The sequence below is a fragment of the Vitis vinifera genome, chromosome 4 (assembly GCF_030704535.1).
Source record: "Vitis vinifera cultivar Pinot Noir 40024 chromosome 4, ASM3070453v1".
NCBI lineage: Eukaryota > Viridiplantae > Streptophyta > Magnoliopsida > Vitales > Vitaceae > Vitis > Vitis vinifera.
The window spans coordinates 22,964,721-22,976,887 of NC_081808.1; the positions used below are offsets into that span (position 1 = coordinate 22,964,721).

Genomic DNA, 12,167 nt, shown 5'->3' on the forward strand with positions numbered 1-12,167 from the left:
CAAATTGTCAGAATTCAATTGAGCTGATCAAAAGTAATCTTCAAGACTTAAATGTCAATTATACAGTAAAGAGCTCTACCAATTCTGGTACTTACAGATCAGAAACGGCCAGGTAAGTTTGTTTGTTTCATTTTTATTTTTTCTTTTTCATCGGGAAATCATTTTTCCGTATTGCTGTTTTCCTTTGATTGCTTAGAAAATATGGGGGGAAAATGATAATTTGGATGTAAAGTTTTTCTTTTCTTTTTTTTTTCCCTACTATTTCTTGGCCTTCAAACAGAGCCCAAATGTCTACAATCTACGGTTTCGTATTACAATTCACTGAGAAAATTGATGGTTCTACTTGGAAAATTTACCGTGTCCGACGTCTTTATAATCGTCATCATCATTGTCTTCAAATTCGCTTTCCTTCGTCTGACTCATGCTTCCCTCCATTGCTGGAACCCGAATTTCTGATCATCTCCGGCGAAATATTTTCCACCGGCGGCAAACTCTCCGACTTTACCAAATCCTCCGACACATTTTCCCCTTGTGGCGAATTCGCCTGGCTGATAAAATAAGATGGCGCATTTTCCTCCTGCGGCGAACTCGTCGGCGTGGCCAAATTTGCATCAACCCGAGGAGCAACCGAAGGTCGACTATTGTCAGGCCAAACCGACGGCGCCATACATCCTAGATCGCAGGTTGAATCCTCCGATGACCTGAACTCCGAAACAAGAATTCCGTCAAGTCCATGGACTGTCAAGTTGGATCCAAGATAAAGATCAGGAACAGAGATACGAACTCCATCAACTGCGACGCCATTCAAGACGGTGTCGTTGAAGCGGTTGGAGATGAAGACGCTGTGGCGAGGGAGGAGAGTTTCAAGGCGAGACCCGCCCAGAGACAGGTTGCGGAGCTGGGAGAAGGAGAGACGAAATCCCGGCACCACGTGGTGGCGAAGGTTTTGGACGTAGTCGGTAGCCACGGAGGCAAGGTCGAGAGAGAAGACGTCGGAGTCTCTGGGAGAGAAGACGGTGAAAGCTTCGCCTTCGAGGATCTGGAAGCGGAGGTCGGAGGTTGCAATGCCATTTGCAAAGAGATTGTAGCCGTTGGATCTGAGGTATGCGATGGCGGAGTCCAGCTCTTGGTCTGTGATCACGGCGGTGACGGTTGAGACGATGAGCGGTAGAGTAGTGAGAAGAATCAGAGCCGTCGATCGTGAAGGTTTCTCCATTGCTCACAGAGAGTTTGTTAGTGAGAGAAAGAGGTAGTTTTAGAGAGAGAAAGAGAGCAGTGAATCTTTATTTGTGCAAGAGATCAGTTGTGTTTGGCGCGCTTTCACGCGCTTGAATTTGGACAAAGCAGAGTAAACATTATGCGTTGGGCTTTCTCCCTCAAGTGTAATACATTAAACTTTTGCATGTGTCAGTGGCCGTTGGATGGCATGACTTATCATCTGAAATCAACGGATATAAGTTTTTGTGAATTTCAAAAATAGTTAGTTACAAATTGTCTTTCACAGCCCAGAACAGCGAGATTATGGTACGACCAAATCGTTTATTTCATTTTACAGGGACAGAACATTTATTATTTGTGGAGTACATAGATGATGATAGATCCAAAATCAAATCAAACGCACTTTTTAAGAACTTTGATTTCCTTCCAACGAGACTCCATGCTGTGAGAGTCGTCGTTCTGGGCATACACCCCGCACTTGAAGTAATGAGAGGTGCCGCCACGGCCCGGTGCCTCAAACTTGAGAACCCCATCAATGTAAACCTTCACAATTGCAGCATCCACGTCATGGATCACATTTAGCCTGAACCACCTGTCATAAATGTCATCGACCAGTGCCGGAGCTCTGTAGTAGGAGAGTGTGCCATTGTAGACTCTGAGCATCAGGGTCGTTGCATGAGGTGGGCTTGCCCCGAAAACCTGCATGGTACACACACCCGATGTCCCGCATGGGACGTACCCGTATGCTTCAAATTGCCATACACCCGAAGAATAATCATATCCCTGAGACCCAAATAGATAAATACTGTTAAAGCTTTCTCCAACTGATATATACACTAACATAATGTGATAATGTCAAGAGTCTTAACCGAAAATGACCTAGGAAAGAAACAAAAGAGGATGAAAATAAATTAGGAGTAATTTGAGATGTTTACGCGGATGCGGATCTCGCTACGAGGCTTGGTGGGGCTGTTTAGGGACAGAGGTTTGTCATCAGAGAAGACCCAGAGCTTGTGGACTCCATCTACAAAGCTGTACCTTTGGCTTACTGCCAAGTCGTAAGGCTTATGGAATTCAAAGTTGGATGTGTTCAGAGGGACTTCCACAAAGCCGTGAGTAGGATCAAGAGGCCAGGCCCTGGCTTGGTGCATGAAAAGAAGCAGAGCTAAGCAAAAAGCAACCTGATGGTATGCACCCATCTCTCTCCTTTCAGAATGGGAAGGTTGAATGGAGGCTGATGTTTGAAGTCTGGCTGTGGTATTTATAATTGGTTTTGGATAGGAGGAGGGGATGGATAGAAAAGACAAACTTGTTTCTAATTCTTCCTTAATTAATTTCATATCCCAGGCCCATGTAAACAGTGGCAATCCGGCCTAATTACAAAAAGTAAGAAACATCACCCAAAAATCAGTAAAAACAGTGGATAATCTGTTGGCAACTTGAATGATCTAAAATAACCCAAACAAACTACTAAAAATCAGTGAATTTCAAACGGGGAATGCGATGTTATGTCAACAGCACACTGCTCTTTAAACCTCCAAAATGGGGTGGTTCTTACTTCTTAAGCTATACTGGGAAAGGAAATGTCACAATTGAAGCCACAAAACAAGTCTAAATAGGCTGGTTTTTGAAACCTGGAATCATATGTTACATACTAAACACCCATGCAGCATTTTGCATTAAGTCTTACTTGCATTCGGATCTCGGTCCGGGGATTAGTGTGGCTGATGAGAGAATGAGGCTTGTCAGTAGAATACACCCACAGTTTGTGAACACCATTGACATAGCTGTATCTCTGGTCTTCAGGCACATCATAAGGCCTTTGAATGACAAAATTGGATTGATTTAGAGGGAGGGAGATGAACCCTTCTGTGGGATCAATGGGTCCCCAAGCAGCAGCTGAGTATAAAATCAGCAGAGTAAGGCTCAAATTAAAGAGAGCCAAGACAACAAAAGAAGCCATTTCTTAACTACTGATAGGGGAGGAATGGATATCAACGATGAAAGGAGAACTGTGGTTGGTTAATATATATAGTATGGTTTGGACGTGAGGAAGACTTAGCTTAGTAGTAGGTATTGGGTGTAGGCTCTTTGTAGAAATATTCAGCAGAAATAACAAGGCCGGATTTCAAAATTAATACTTCATATATTAATACACCTCGCATCCTTCTTCTTCTTCTTCTTCTTCATTATTATTATTATTATTATTATTATTTTGAGTTTCAAAATTAGCACTTCATATTATACTTATCAAACTTAAAGCTGTGAGCATTTCTGGGTGGTGTTCTCATTTTATATAGGGATAACTTGAAGCAGACGTGACCTTTTCTCTCTCTAGTAGCGCACCCAAATTTTAGTATGGCTTTCAAAGAGGACATTGATTAAAAGAATCCAAAAAAAAAAAACCTCTATTCGAATCATTTTACAGTATCATGGAGGAGTTTGTCAATAAGATTCTCGTCATAGACTAAATGAGAGGCATTAACAAATTCTTTGATGCCCATTTCGTGGTGTGTGAACATGTGTCAAACATCTACAAATCGACAAATATTTTGACCAACTTTTCCAAGAGACCTCCGGGGAAGGTCACTTGGCACATGGGCACCCCACCTTCATCCTAATTTATTTTTCTAGAATCCAATAAGCCCTCTACTATGTTTTGTTTTTTTAAGAATAAAGTAGTTGCTTCAATGAGATCATAAAACATATTCTTTATTTTACATACTTTTCAGAAGTACTAAAGCAAATTATATATGATCAAGCATTAAGGGGAGGTGCAACGCCAAGTTCACGGGTGAGGGTTCTAAGTTCTAACCTTGACTTATACCACCAATATAAAATTTGGATTAGTTAGAAATATGTGATGGTCATGGGAGTTGGTGAAAGAATAGCGACTAATACATGTTATTTATTGAAGACGACAAGAAATATGTGGGAATATACTCTTTTAAGGAGCTATCAATATGAAGTTGGACCGCTAACAATTGTGTCCGATGTTATAAGATGCTTCAAATGAGCCTCCTCATAGGTTTATATAGAGCCTAGGAAGCTTATGAAAACTACTATACTTAGTTATTGATAGGAAGAGTGTGTAAAGTTCTAGAATACCTAGAGATGTCTACACATATCTACACTATGGTAGAAGGCATAAGAAGAGTCCAAGGCTTTCTAGAGATCTCTTATACATAGGTTTGTATATAAAATTGTGTAAGGTGTTTTAGAATATTCCTGATTTATAAGAAACCTTCCAAAGTTCCAAAGAGTTCCAATGGTACCTATAAATAGGTGAGGGTCTCATTTGGTCAAGACACTAAGTAAGTGAGTTCCAAAATACTTGTAAAACTTCCTTTGAGCAATAAAACTTTCATTCTTTAACTGTTCCTTATTACATCCTCTAATCGGGTGCATTTTAGCCTAGCAAATTAAGCAATGGGAGTAAGGCTGACTTAGCAAAATCAAGTGTCTTAACTTGTCTAAGTGCCGCACGAGAATACTAAGTCCGTGACATCGAGCTGTTAAATCCATGAACTAGGGACATACATCACACAGAAATGCCTGGTTCGAAAAATTCATAGCTAGTGAATTATTACTTTCCTTCTTCCATTAATAAAACATATTTTAAACCAAGACATGAACTTCATTGAAGAACATCCACATCATTTCAATCACATTTTCTCAAAACCGTAATGCCTTTCCACCTAGACTCCATGTAATATGAATCCTCATTCTGTGCATAGACACCACATTTGAAGGCATGAGATGTGCCCCACGGCCATCTGCCTCTAACTTGAGAACCCCATCAATGAAAACCTATACTTTCCCAGCATCAACATCATGGATCACATTTAGCCTGAACCACTCGTTGTACATATCTGGAACCAGAGCCGGACCCATGTAGTACATAAGTGAACCATTGTAGACTCTAAGCATTAGTGTTGTGGCATGAGGAGTACTTGGCCCGAAAACCTGCGTGATGCATACCCCTGTTGTGCCGTATGGCACGTACGCATATCCTTCAAATTGCCAAACACCCGAAGAATAGTTGTATCCTTGAGAGTAGAATTAACAGAATACAAGCATGTGTTGAAACCAATAACAGAATAGCAACTTTAAGTTTGTGTATTAGTTGTACAAAAGATGATGAGTGGGGAGGCAGATTGTGTAGTTTGGCATAGCTTACTAGTATAGCAATTTCAGTACGAGGCTTTGTTTGGCTGGTAAGGGTATGAGGTTTATCTGTGGAGAACACCCACAGCTTGTGAACTCCATATGAAGCTGTACAGCCGATCTTCCGGCACATTGTAGGGTTTCTGAATGTGATAGTATGATCGATTTGGTGGAAGGTAGATGAATCCTTCAGTAGGATCAATGGGTCCCCAGGCACTGGCTTTGTTTATAATGGAATGAAGAACAAAGCAAAATAGAAAGAAGGCCAATGAGTGGAAAAAACAAGTCATTTTTTCATGAAGGGAGCGGAGACGATGATAGAAATGCTATGAACTAATGAATAGAGGGATGAATGGGAGGATATTTAAATTGAATTTCAACTTTGACAATTTTGATATATTCCTTATTTTCCCTTTCATGAATTGTCTTATCTGATTTATTCCTAAGAAAGAACGAAAAAACTGAACAGTACTGGTAGCTCTGCTTGTTGATAAAGAAATCGTTTGCTGGCAGCTATGCTTGCCCATGGCTGAATTTCTCACCCTTATTCCATCTCCCATATTTTAGTAGACACATATTCTCTTTTCCTATTTGTTTACTGGGCAAGAACAGCCAAGCATACCGCCATCATGGTGATAAAAAGTATTTGTCATCTTTCACTAAGATGAGAACCAAAGCATAGCCTTCCAAGCTCTGATCCTGGGGAAACAAGAACAACCTTTTAATGAATGATTCTGCAAAATGCATAACAGCCCTGGTTGTGCCTTCCACAGCTTCAGAGTTCTAAGGGGGGTGAATGGAAGCCAAGAAAAGAAGGCAACTGATAATATGAACAAGGCCAGATGTAGGCACATCATGGGTTCTTGGATCAATAGTTGCAATAGTCCTAGCAAGACAACCAAAAACTCAACTGAGAACCATCTATTTGGTTCAATTCAACTAAACTGTGGACAGCAACAGACAAACATGACCTGTTTCATTTCTGCATTGCAATTTTTTTTATCACGGGGTCTAAACTTGGTCAGCCAAAACCATGATTAGAAACTAGGAATAGTTGTAGGAACAAAATCCAAACAAACCAACATAAAAGTTTGATTGCATCAGCAGTGGGTGATTCAATCATTCAAGTGATATAGATGCAATTTCATTGAAAACGACAAGGGAGAAATGTCGCATGTATTAAGCTGCAAAAAGAAACACCGACATAAATTTGTACATTGATATCAACAGATTTTTTATGTTTTGTCTCTCATCAACTTCCACTGCATATACATTTCTAATTTTGTTTAGTATCCCTACCTCAAAATGGGGACCAGGACTTAATCACGTCTCTACAGTGATAAGATGACAGTAAAGCATTCATGATGGTAAAAGGAAACAAAAGAGAGGATACCACTGGCTGTAACAATAGAAGTAACAAGAAATAACTAACAATAGTTATCTTTCGAAATGAATCATTGTTAGAATACTACTATAGAATGTTTTGAGACTATTTTTAAAAATTCCTGGTAATACCTGACAATTTTCTAATCTGATAACCATATTACGTTTTCTCTGTATGAGAGATTATCCAGGCATTAATTCAAGTGAGAGTGGACTAAAATCCCTATGCATTTACATATTACATGATTCATAAGGTTGCATATGGTGTATCATTGGGCTGTGGGAGACATAATGAGAGAGCAATCTTCAGGATTCCAGCCCAAGGAACTGACGACATCTACAGAATGCCATCACATGTATCATATTCTTAAGGATACATACTGTGCATTATGAGGTTTGTGGGTGGTAACTATTATATTCTTCCCCGCACTACCAGGAACATAAGAAAACCTAACAATTTTCAGAGTTCTGGTTAATGGGAACTGTGAACAGCAATGAACACCACAACCTGTTCAATTTTGTAATGATGGACCAATTGAGTTTTTTTTGTTATGCTTTCTGGTAACACAATTTGGAAGGTGTCAGGTCACAGGTTCTAAACTCGGTCTATCAGGGCTGCAATAGGAAATGGTAAGTAAACAAATCCAAATAAATGCAGACCTGAATTCTGATTATGAAGCTGCATAACAGAGAGACAACTGAGATAGGCTTTATTGTTATTTCAACCAGATAAAGCAACAGCCACATAATTCCAAATCACCAGAATTTTCTATGTTCTTCCTCCCTAACCACTTCCATTATATGCACTAAAATCAAACATTTCAAACATCTTGCTCATATCTGGGCCTCAAATCAAGTGAGGCAAGAGCAGCTAGGGGACCACAACTTGCCTACTGGGACAAGGAGTTTGCGACATCTATCACAAACCGGTACTTGACATCAGATTTGGAAAGCCGCTTCATGGCCGTGTTAATGTAGTCCATCTGGATCAGCTCAATGTCTGCAGTAATATTGTGTTTTGCACAAAAGTCTAGCATTTCCTGTGTCTCTTTAATCCCTCCTATGTCACTTCCCCCAATGAGCTTCCGCCCTGTGAGTGTTGCAGTGAAATGGAACATGTTAAAAGACATTAATAAGCATGACTGGAAAAAGTTCTGGGTAAAGTTCTCTAAAGTGGAGGGTGTTTTCACTTATGTAGCTTACCCATAACTAATGGGAAGATAGGCAGTTCCAGGGGTTTATCAGGCAAGCCCACAGTGATCAATTTTCCATTCAGCTTCAGCATGGCAAGGAGAGGACCCAGGGAATGAATTGCAGACACTGTATCGATGATGTAGTCCATAGTACCCAGAGCCGCCTGGACAATAGAAGTAAAAAACAACTGTTGTTTGAATCCATATTTAATTAGCAGTCAAATTTAACTTTTAGGTGCTGATTTTTGTCAAATGATAAATCACCACAATGGAAACCACATGCAGATAATTCTATGTCTTAATTTGGGATGAATGAGCTTGGTTGAAAATAGATTTCCCCTGTATCTTCAGTTATGACTGAAATAAATAAATTTGGCCTCCCATTAGGGCTGCCAATGGAACAAGTCTAACAAAAAACAACCTAATATAATCCAACTAAATCAAGATATGATGCACCGCGTGCTGAGTAAAAGTTCCCAATGTAATGTAGGTACCATCAGACTAATATTTGCTTAGATCTCTATTACAATTCTACTGAATTTTTAAAAGCAAACCTCTGCCATACCTGCACTTTTTCAGGGTTGGTGGAAACAAGGAAACAATCAGCCCCAAGTTTGTTAATCGCTTCATCCTCCTTGTTTGGCGAGGTACTAATAACAGTAACCTTAAGTCCAAATGCCTTGCCCAATTTCACGGCAACATGACCAAGCCCACCAAGTCCTGCCACTCCCAAATGTTTGCCTGGCTCGGTCATTCCATAGTATTTCATTGGGCTATACACTGTTATTCCAGCACAAAGTAGCGGTGCCCCTGCATCTAAGGGCATGTTATCAGGAATGCGGAGCACATACCGCTGGTCAACAACCACTATATCGGAATAACCACCATAAGTCCTCGTCCCATCTTGAGAAGTGGAGTTATAAGTAAATATCATACTGGGGCAGTAATTCTCCAAGTCTTGTTGGCAAGTCTCGCATGTCTTGCAAGAGCCCACTAAGACACCAACCCCAACTCGGTCACCCATTTTGAATTTCTTCACATTATTTCCAAGTTGGATCACAATGCCAACAATTTCATGCCTGCACGAAAACATTCAAAAGTATTACCAATATGAGTTCCTTTAACATGCCTGAGGTTGGTTCGTCTTATTTTTAGTAACTTTCTCTTTTTCCATACAAAAATCTCTTACTCCAATTGAATTTTCTGCTATTTTCTATATATTTTTATCAAAACCAAAATCAAGGTGAAACCACATTGAAAACCTCATGCAACTTTGAATGCTTATACTTTTATGCACACATGCAGATCCATTTGCTGTGAATACACCGCATATATAGAAAAAACAAAAGAAGAACAGAAAGATGAAGCTATAAAGGCTTATTTACCTAGAGGCTCGCCCCAACCCACACACACCTATCCCCTCCTCAGTGTACGATACCTTGAATTCACATTTTGAGCTACCTCAACCATGTAGTCTCACACCCTTATTTTCCAACAAAGTTGGGCTGTGTTTGGTTCTGAAGGATAAGGAAAGCAGCCCAAAGGAAATGCAAGCAAAGGGGAAGGAATAAAATTTTCCTCCACCCTTTCCCAACTTTCCCCGCTTTCTTTTTAACATGGAAAACAGGGAGTTCTGAAAGCTACATTTTCTCCTAATTTCATCTTATTTCCAACCAATATATATATATCATCCATTTTTTTTTCCTTTCCTTCCTTCCCAAGATCCACACAGAGCACAAAGGTCATTATAAAATAAATATATGCTGCTTTCTTGAATCATAACGTCAGTTAACACAACCAAATGATAATAATAATAATAACAACAAAATGTATCTTGAAATTAACATTAGAAAATGGTGGAAGAAGAGCATCATACCCTGGAACAATAGGGTACCTAGTGATCCCCCATTCATTCTTAACAGAATGCAAGTCGGAATGACAAACCCCACAATAGAGGATCTTGACTGTGACATCCTCATCACCATTTTCTCTGCCAACCATACAAACAATATCTCAACAAATATTATTTGAACCAATTCTTCCAGATTAAAAACAGATAACATCAATTTTATATTCTTTGATGATGAATTCAAAAAGTTAAGCATACAAAGAAAAAGAACCCATAACAAAAATGAAAGGAAAAGCACCTTCTTGAGAAATGGAATGGAGAGAGAGTCCCAGAGGGATCTCTCGCAGCCCAGCCAAAAGCCTTCTGTGGGTGTTCTTCTTCTGGGGATTTCACCATTTTCTCTGGGTTTTGGTATCAAAAACCTAGAATATGGTGCTGGTTTGTGGAGACCAAGCCTCTTAAAGTTGTGATGATGGAAAGCTGCATGAAAGAGGAACTCTTTATTTATGGCATTTATTCTGGATTCCATTAAGTCACAAAAATCCCAGGCTTATTTGACATAGAGGATATGGTTGTTTGGTAGAATTCAAGGCTCTATTAATGCCAAAAAATTAGACAAAAAATAAAATAATATCATCAAGATATATGATTTTGTGGCAACGAGGTCCATATCAGCAAGAAAAAGAAATGTGTTTGGCAACTAGAAGAATGCTATGTCAAAATGGTAATGATAGGCAACACTAGGAATGAAGTAATGGCTTTCACATCCCAAATTGCCTTCCCTTTTTCTCCCTCTTTATTCCTCAATCCACCCAAACGCTTTTCTTTGAATGGCTTTCACATCATGGTAGACAAAGGCATGGTGGTCCCTTTATTTGGCTGCCCAAATTGCCTTCCCTTTTTCTCCCTCTTTATGCCTCTATCCACCCAAACGCTTTTCGTTGATTTATCCCTTTCTTTTCAAGGACATCACATCATAATCCTATAAATCAGAGGACACACTTAAATCCTATCTTAATTCCTCATCTGTTATTTGAAAATAAAAAATTATCTTTTTAAGTGAAATTTCATATGATATATAGGACTTTTAAAAGGAAAAAAAAAAAACTATCCATATACACATGAAAAAAAAATCTCTAAAAATAATTCAAATTTTATGCATTTTAAAAGGAAACATGGAAAATCAAAGGGTTTGATATATCGCAATTAAGGCAAAGCTGGGTAGTTTCTGTCCTATTGGTAACTTATTTTTCTTAAGGTATCTTCTGATGCCTTGGTAAGCTTTGATTGCAGTAGATGCATGGGTAGGTTGAACCTTTAAATCTGGTTAGTTGCATTCTACAGCGGCTTTGTTGGCATCATCATCAACCCTAGCTACTATTTTACCCTTGAGTTCATTTCCATTAATGCTGTCATGTAATGTGGATACTGGTACACCTGCACACAAGAAAGTGGAGTTCTTGTGAAGCTGAAAAAGTAGGAGTTAGGGTGTGAACAGAACACTGTGGGCCTCATGGATCAACAGGGATGATCTTTGGACAGCAACAGAACACCAAATAAAGGGGTTTATGGTATGGACAAAACTGTAGTTTTTAGGCGAAGTTGGTTTGAGTGGACACGGAAACACCACATATTTTCCATCTATGTCCATTAATCCCATTTCATGCATGTACTCAAATCAAGCATTTCAAGCTTATTTACTGTATATAGGCCTCAAAACAAAGGAGCCAATGGCATCTCACTAAAGGACCATGACTTGGTTACTACTTACAGGATGATAAGGAGTTTCCCACATCGAGCACAAACCGGAACTTCACATCAGATTTAGCAAGGCGCTCCATGGCTGTGTTGATGTAGTCCATCTTAACAAAATGCAAATCAGAGTGGCAGACTCTACTGTACAGAGGATATTGATGGTAACATCCTCAGCAGCATTTGCTCTTAACTAGAATAAAATTTAGTAATAATTATTGAGATAGTTTAGCCTAAACCTCGAGATTGGTTAGACTTGTTGTGCTAGCAAAAGCTTTGATGTCAATAATGTTAGTTCAAGAACACAAAGATAAAATAATCACATATACGGTACACGAGGTTTAACGTGATTTGGCCAACCATGTCTACATCCACGAATGAGAGAGAATGATTCCACTATACAATAAAGAATATTACAGATGATAGAACCAAATACAACTATTGAGTTCCCGAAACATCACATGTTTCCTCACTCCTTGTATTCATACCTTACTACGAGTCCTCTAGCTCCACAGAGTACCTCCAGTTTTTCCTCACATCTCTATCCACCTCATATAGTCTCTACAGGTCCATCTCCATCTCATAACTTTTTCCCCTCATGACCT

The 12,167-nt window shown here is 39.4% G+C and overlaps 3 protein-coding genes and 1 pseudogene across 3 annotated transcripts; all 4 read right to left on the bottom strand.

The window, feature by feature from the left end:
• Positions 1-31: 31 nt before the first annotated feature.
• Positions 32-1,367, bottom strand: LOC104879200 (fasciclin-like arabinogalactan protein 19). Its single transcript, XM_010651173.3, has one exon. The coding sequence runs from the start codon at positions 1,214-1,216 to the stop codon at positions 395-397; it is 822 nt and encodes a 273-aa protein (XP_010649475.1). The 5' UTR covers positions 1,217-1,367; the 3' UTR covers positions 32-394.
• Positions 1,368-1,611: 244 nt separating this feature from the next.
• LOC100242151 (citrate-binding protein) lies at positions 1,612-3,391 on the bottom strand. Its single transcript, XM_059736605.1, has 2 exons — positions 2,909-3,391; positions 1,612-2,001 (listed from the first exon to the last, which is right to left on the bottom strand). The coding sequence occupies exons 1-2, from the start codon at positions 3,179-3,181 to the stop codon at positions 1,612-1,614; spliced, it is 663 nt and encodes a 220-aa protein (XP_059592588.1). The 5' UTR covers positions 3,182-3,391.
• A 1,488-nt stretch (positions 3,392-4,879) lies between these two features.
• Positions 4,880-6,013, bottom strand: LOC100854431 (citrate-binding protein-like; annotated as a pseudogene).
• Positions 6,014-7,457: 1,444 nt separating this feature from the next.
• Positions 7,458-10,421, bottom strand: LOC100245522 (probable mannitol dehydrogenase). The gene is made up of 5 exons (XM_002279796.5): positions 10,109-10,421; positions 9,838-9,951; positions 8,527-9,040; positions 7,972-8,125; positions 7,458-7,858 (listed from the first exon to the last, which is right to left on the bottom strand). The coding sequence occupies exons 1-5, from the start codon at positions 10,204-10,206 to the stop codon at positions 7,659-7,661; spliced, it is 1,080 nt and encodes a 359-aa protein (XP_002279832.1). The 5' UTR covers positions 10,207-10,421; the 3' UTR covers positions 7,458-7,658.
• Between the last annotated feature and the right edge of the window lie 1,746 nt (positions 10,422-12,167).

Excerpts from the sequence above, each read along its gene's own strand:
- LOC104879200 (XM_010651173.3), bottom strand. The coding sequence starts at position 1,216 with ATGGAGAAACCTTCACGATCGACGGCTCTGATTCTTCTCACTACTCTA.
- LOC100242151 (XM_059736605.1), bottom strand. The coding sequence starts at position 3,181 with ATGGCTTCTTTTGTTGTCTTGGCTCTCTTTAATTTGAGCCTTACTCTG. Across the intron at positions 2,002-2,908 it reads GGACCGAGATCCGAATGCAA|GGATATGATTATTCTTCGGG; the intron begins GTAAGACTTAAT and ends TTTGGGTCTCAG.
- LOC100245522 (XM_002279796.5), bottom strand. The coding sequence starts at position 10,206 with ATGGTGAAATCCCCAGAAGAAGAACACCCACAGAAGGCTTTTGGCTGG. Across the intron at positions 9,952-10,108 it reads CCATTCCATTTCTCAAGAAG|AGAAAATGGTGATGAGGATG; the intron begins GTGCTTTTCCTT and ends TATGGTTGGCAG. Across the intron at positions 9,041-9,837 it reads AGGTACCCTATTGTTCCAGG|GCATGAAATTGTTGGCATTG; the intron begins GTATGATGCTCT and ends GTTTTCGTGCAG.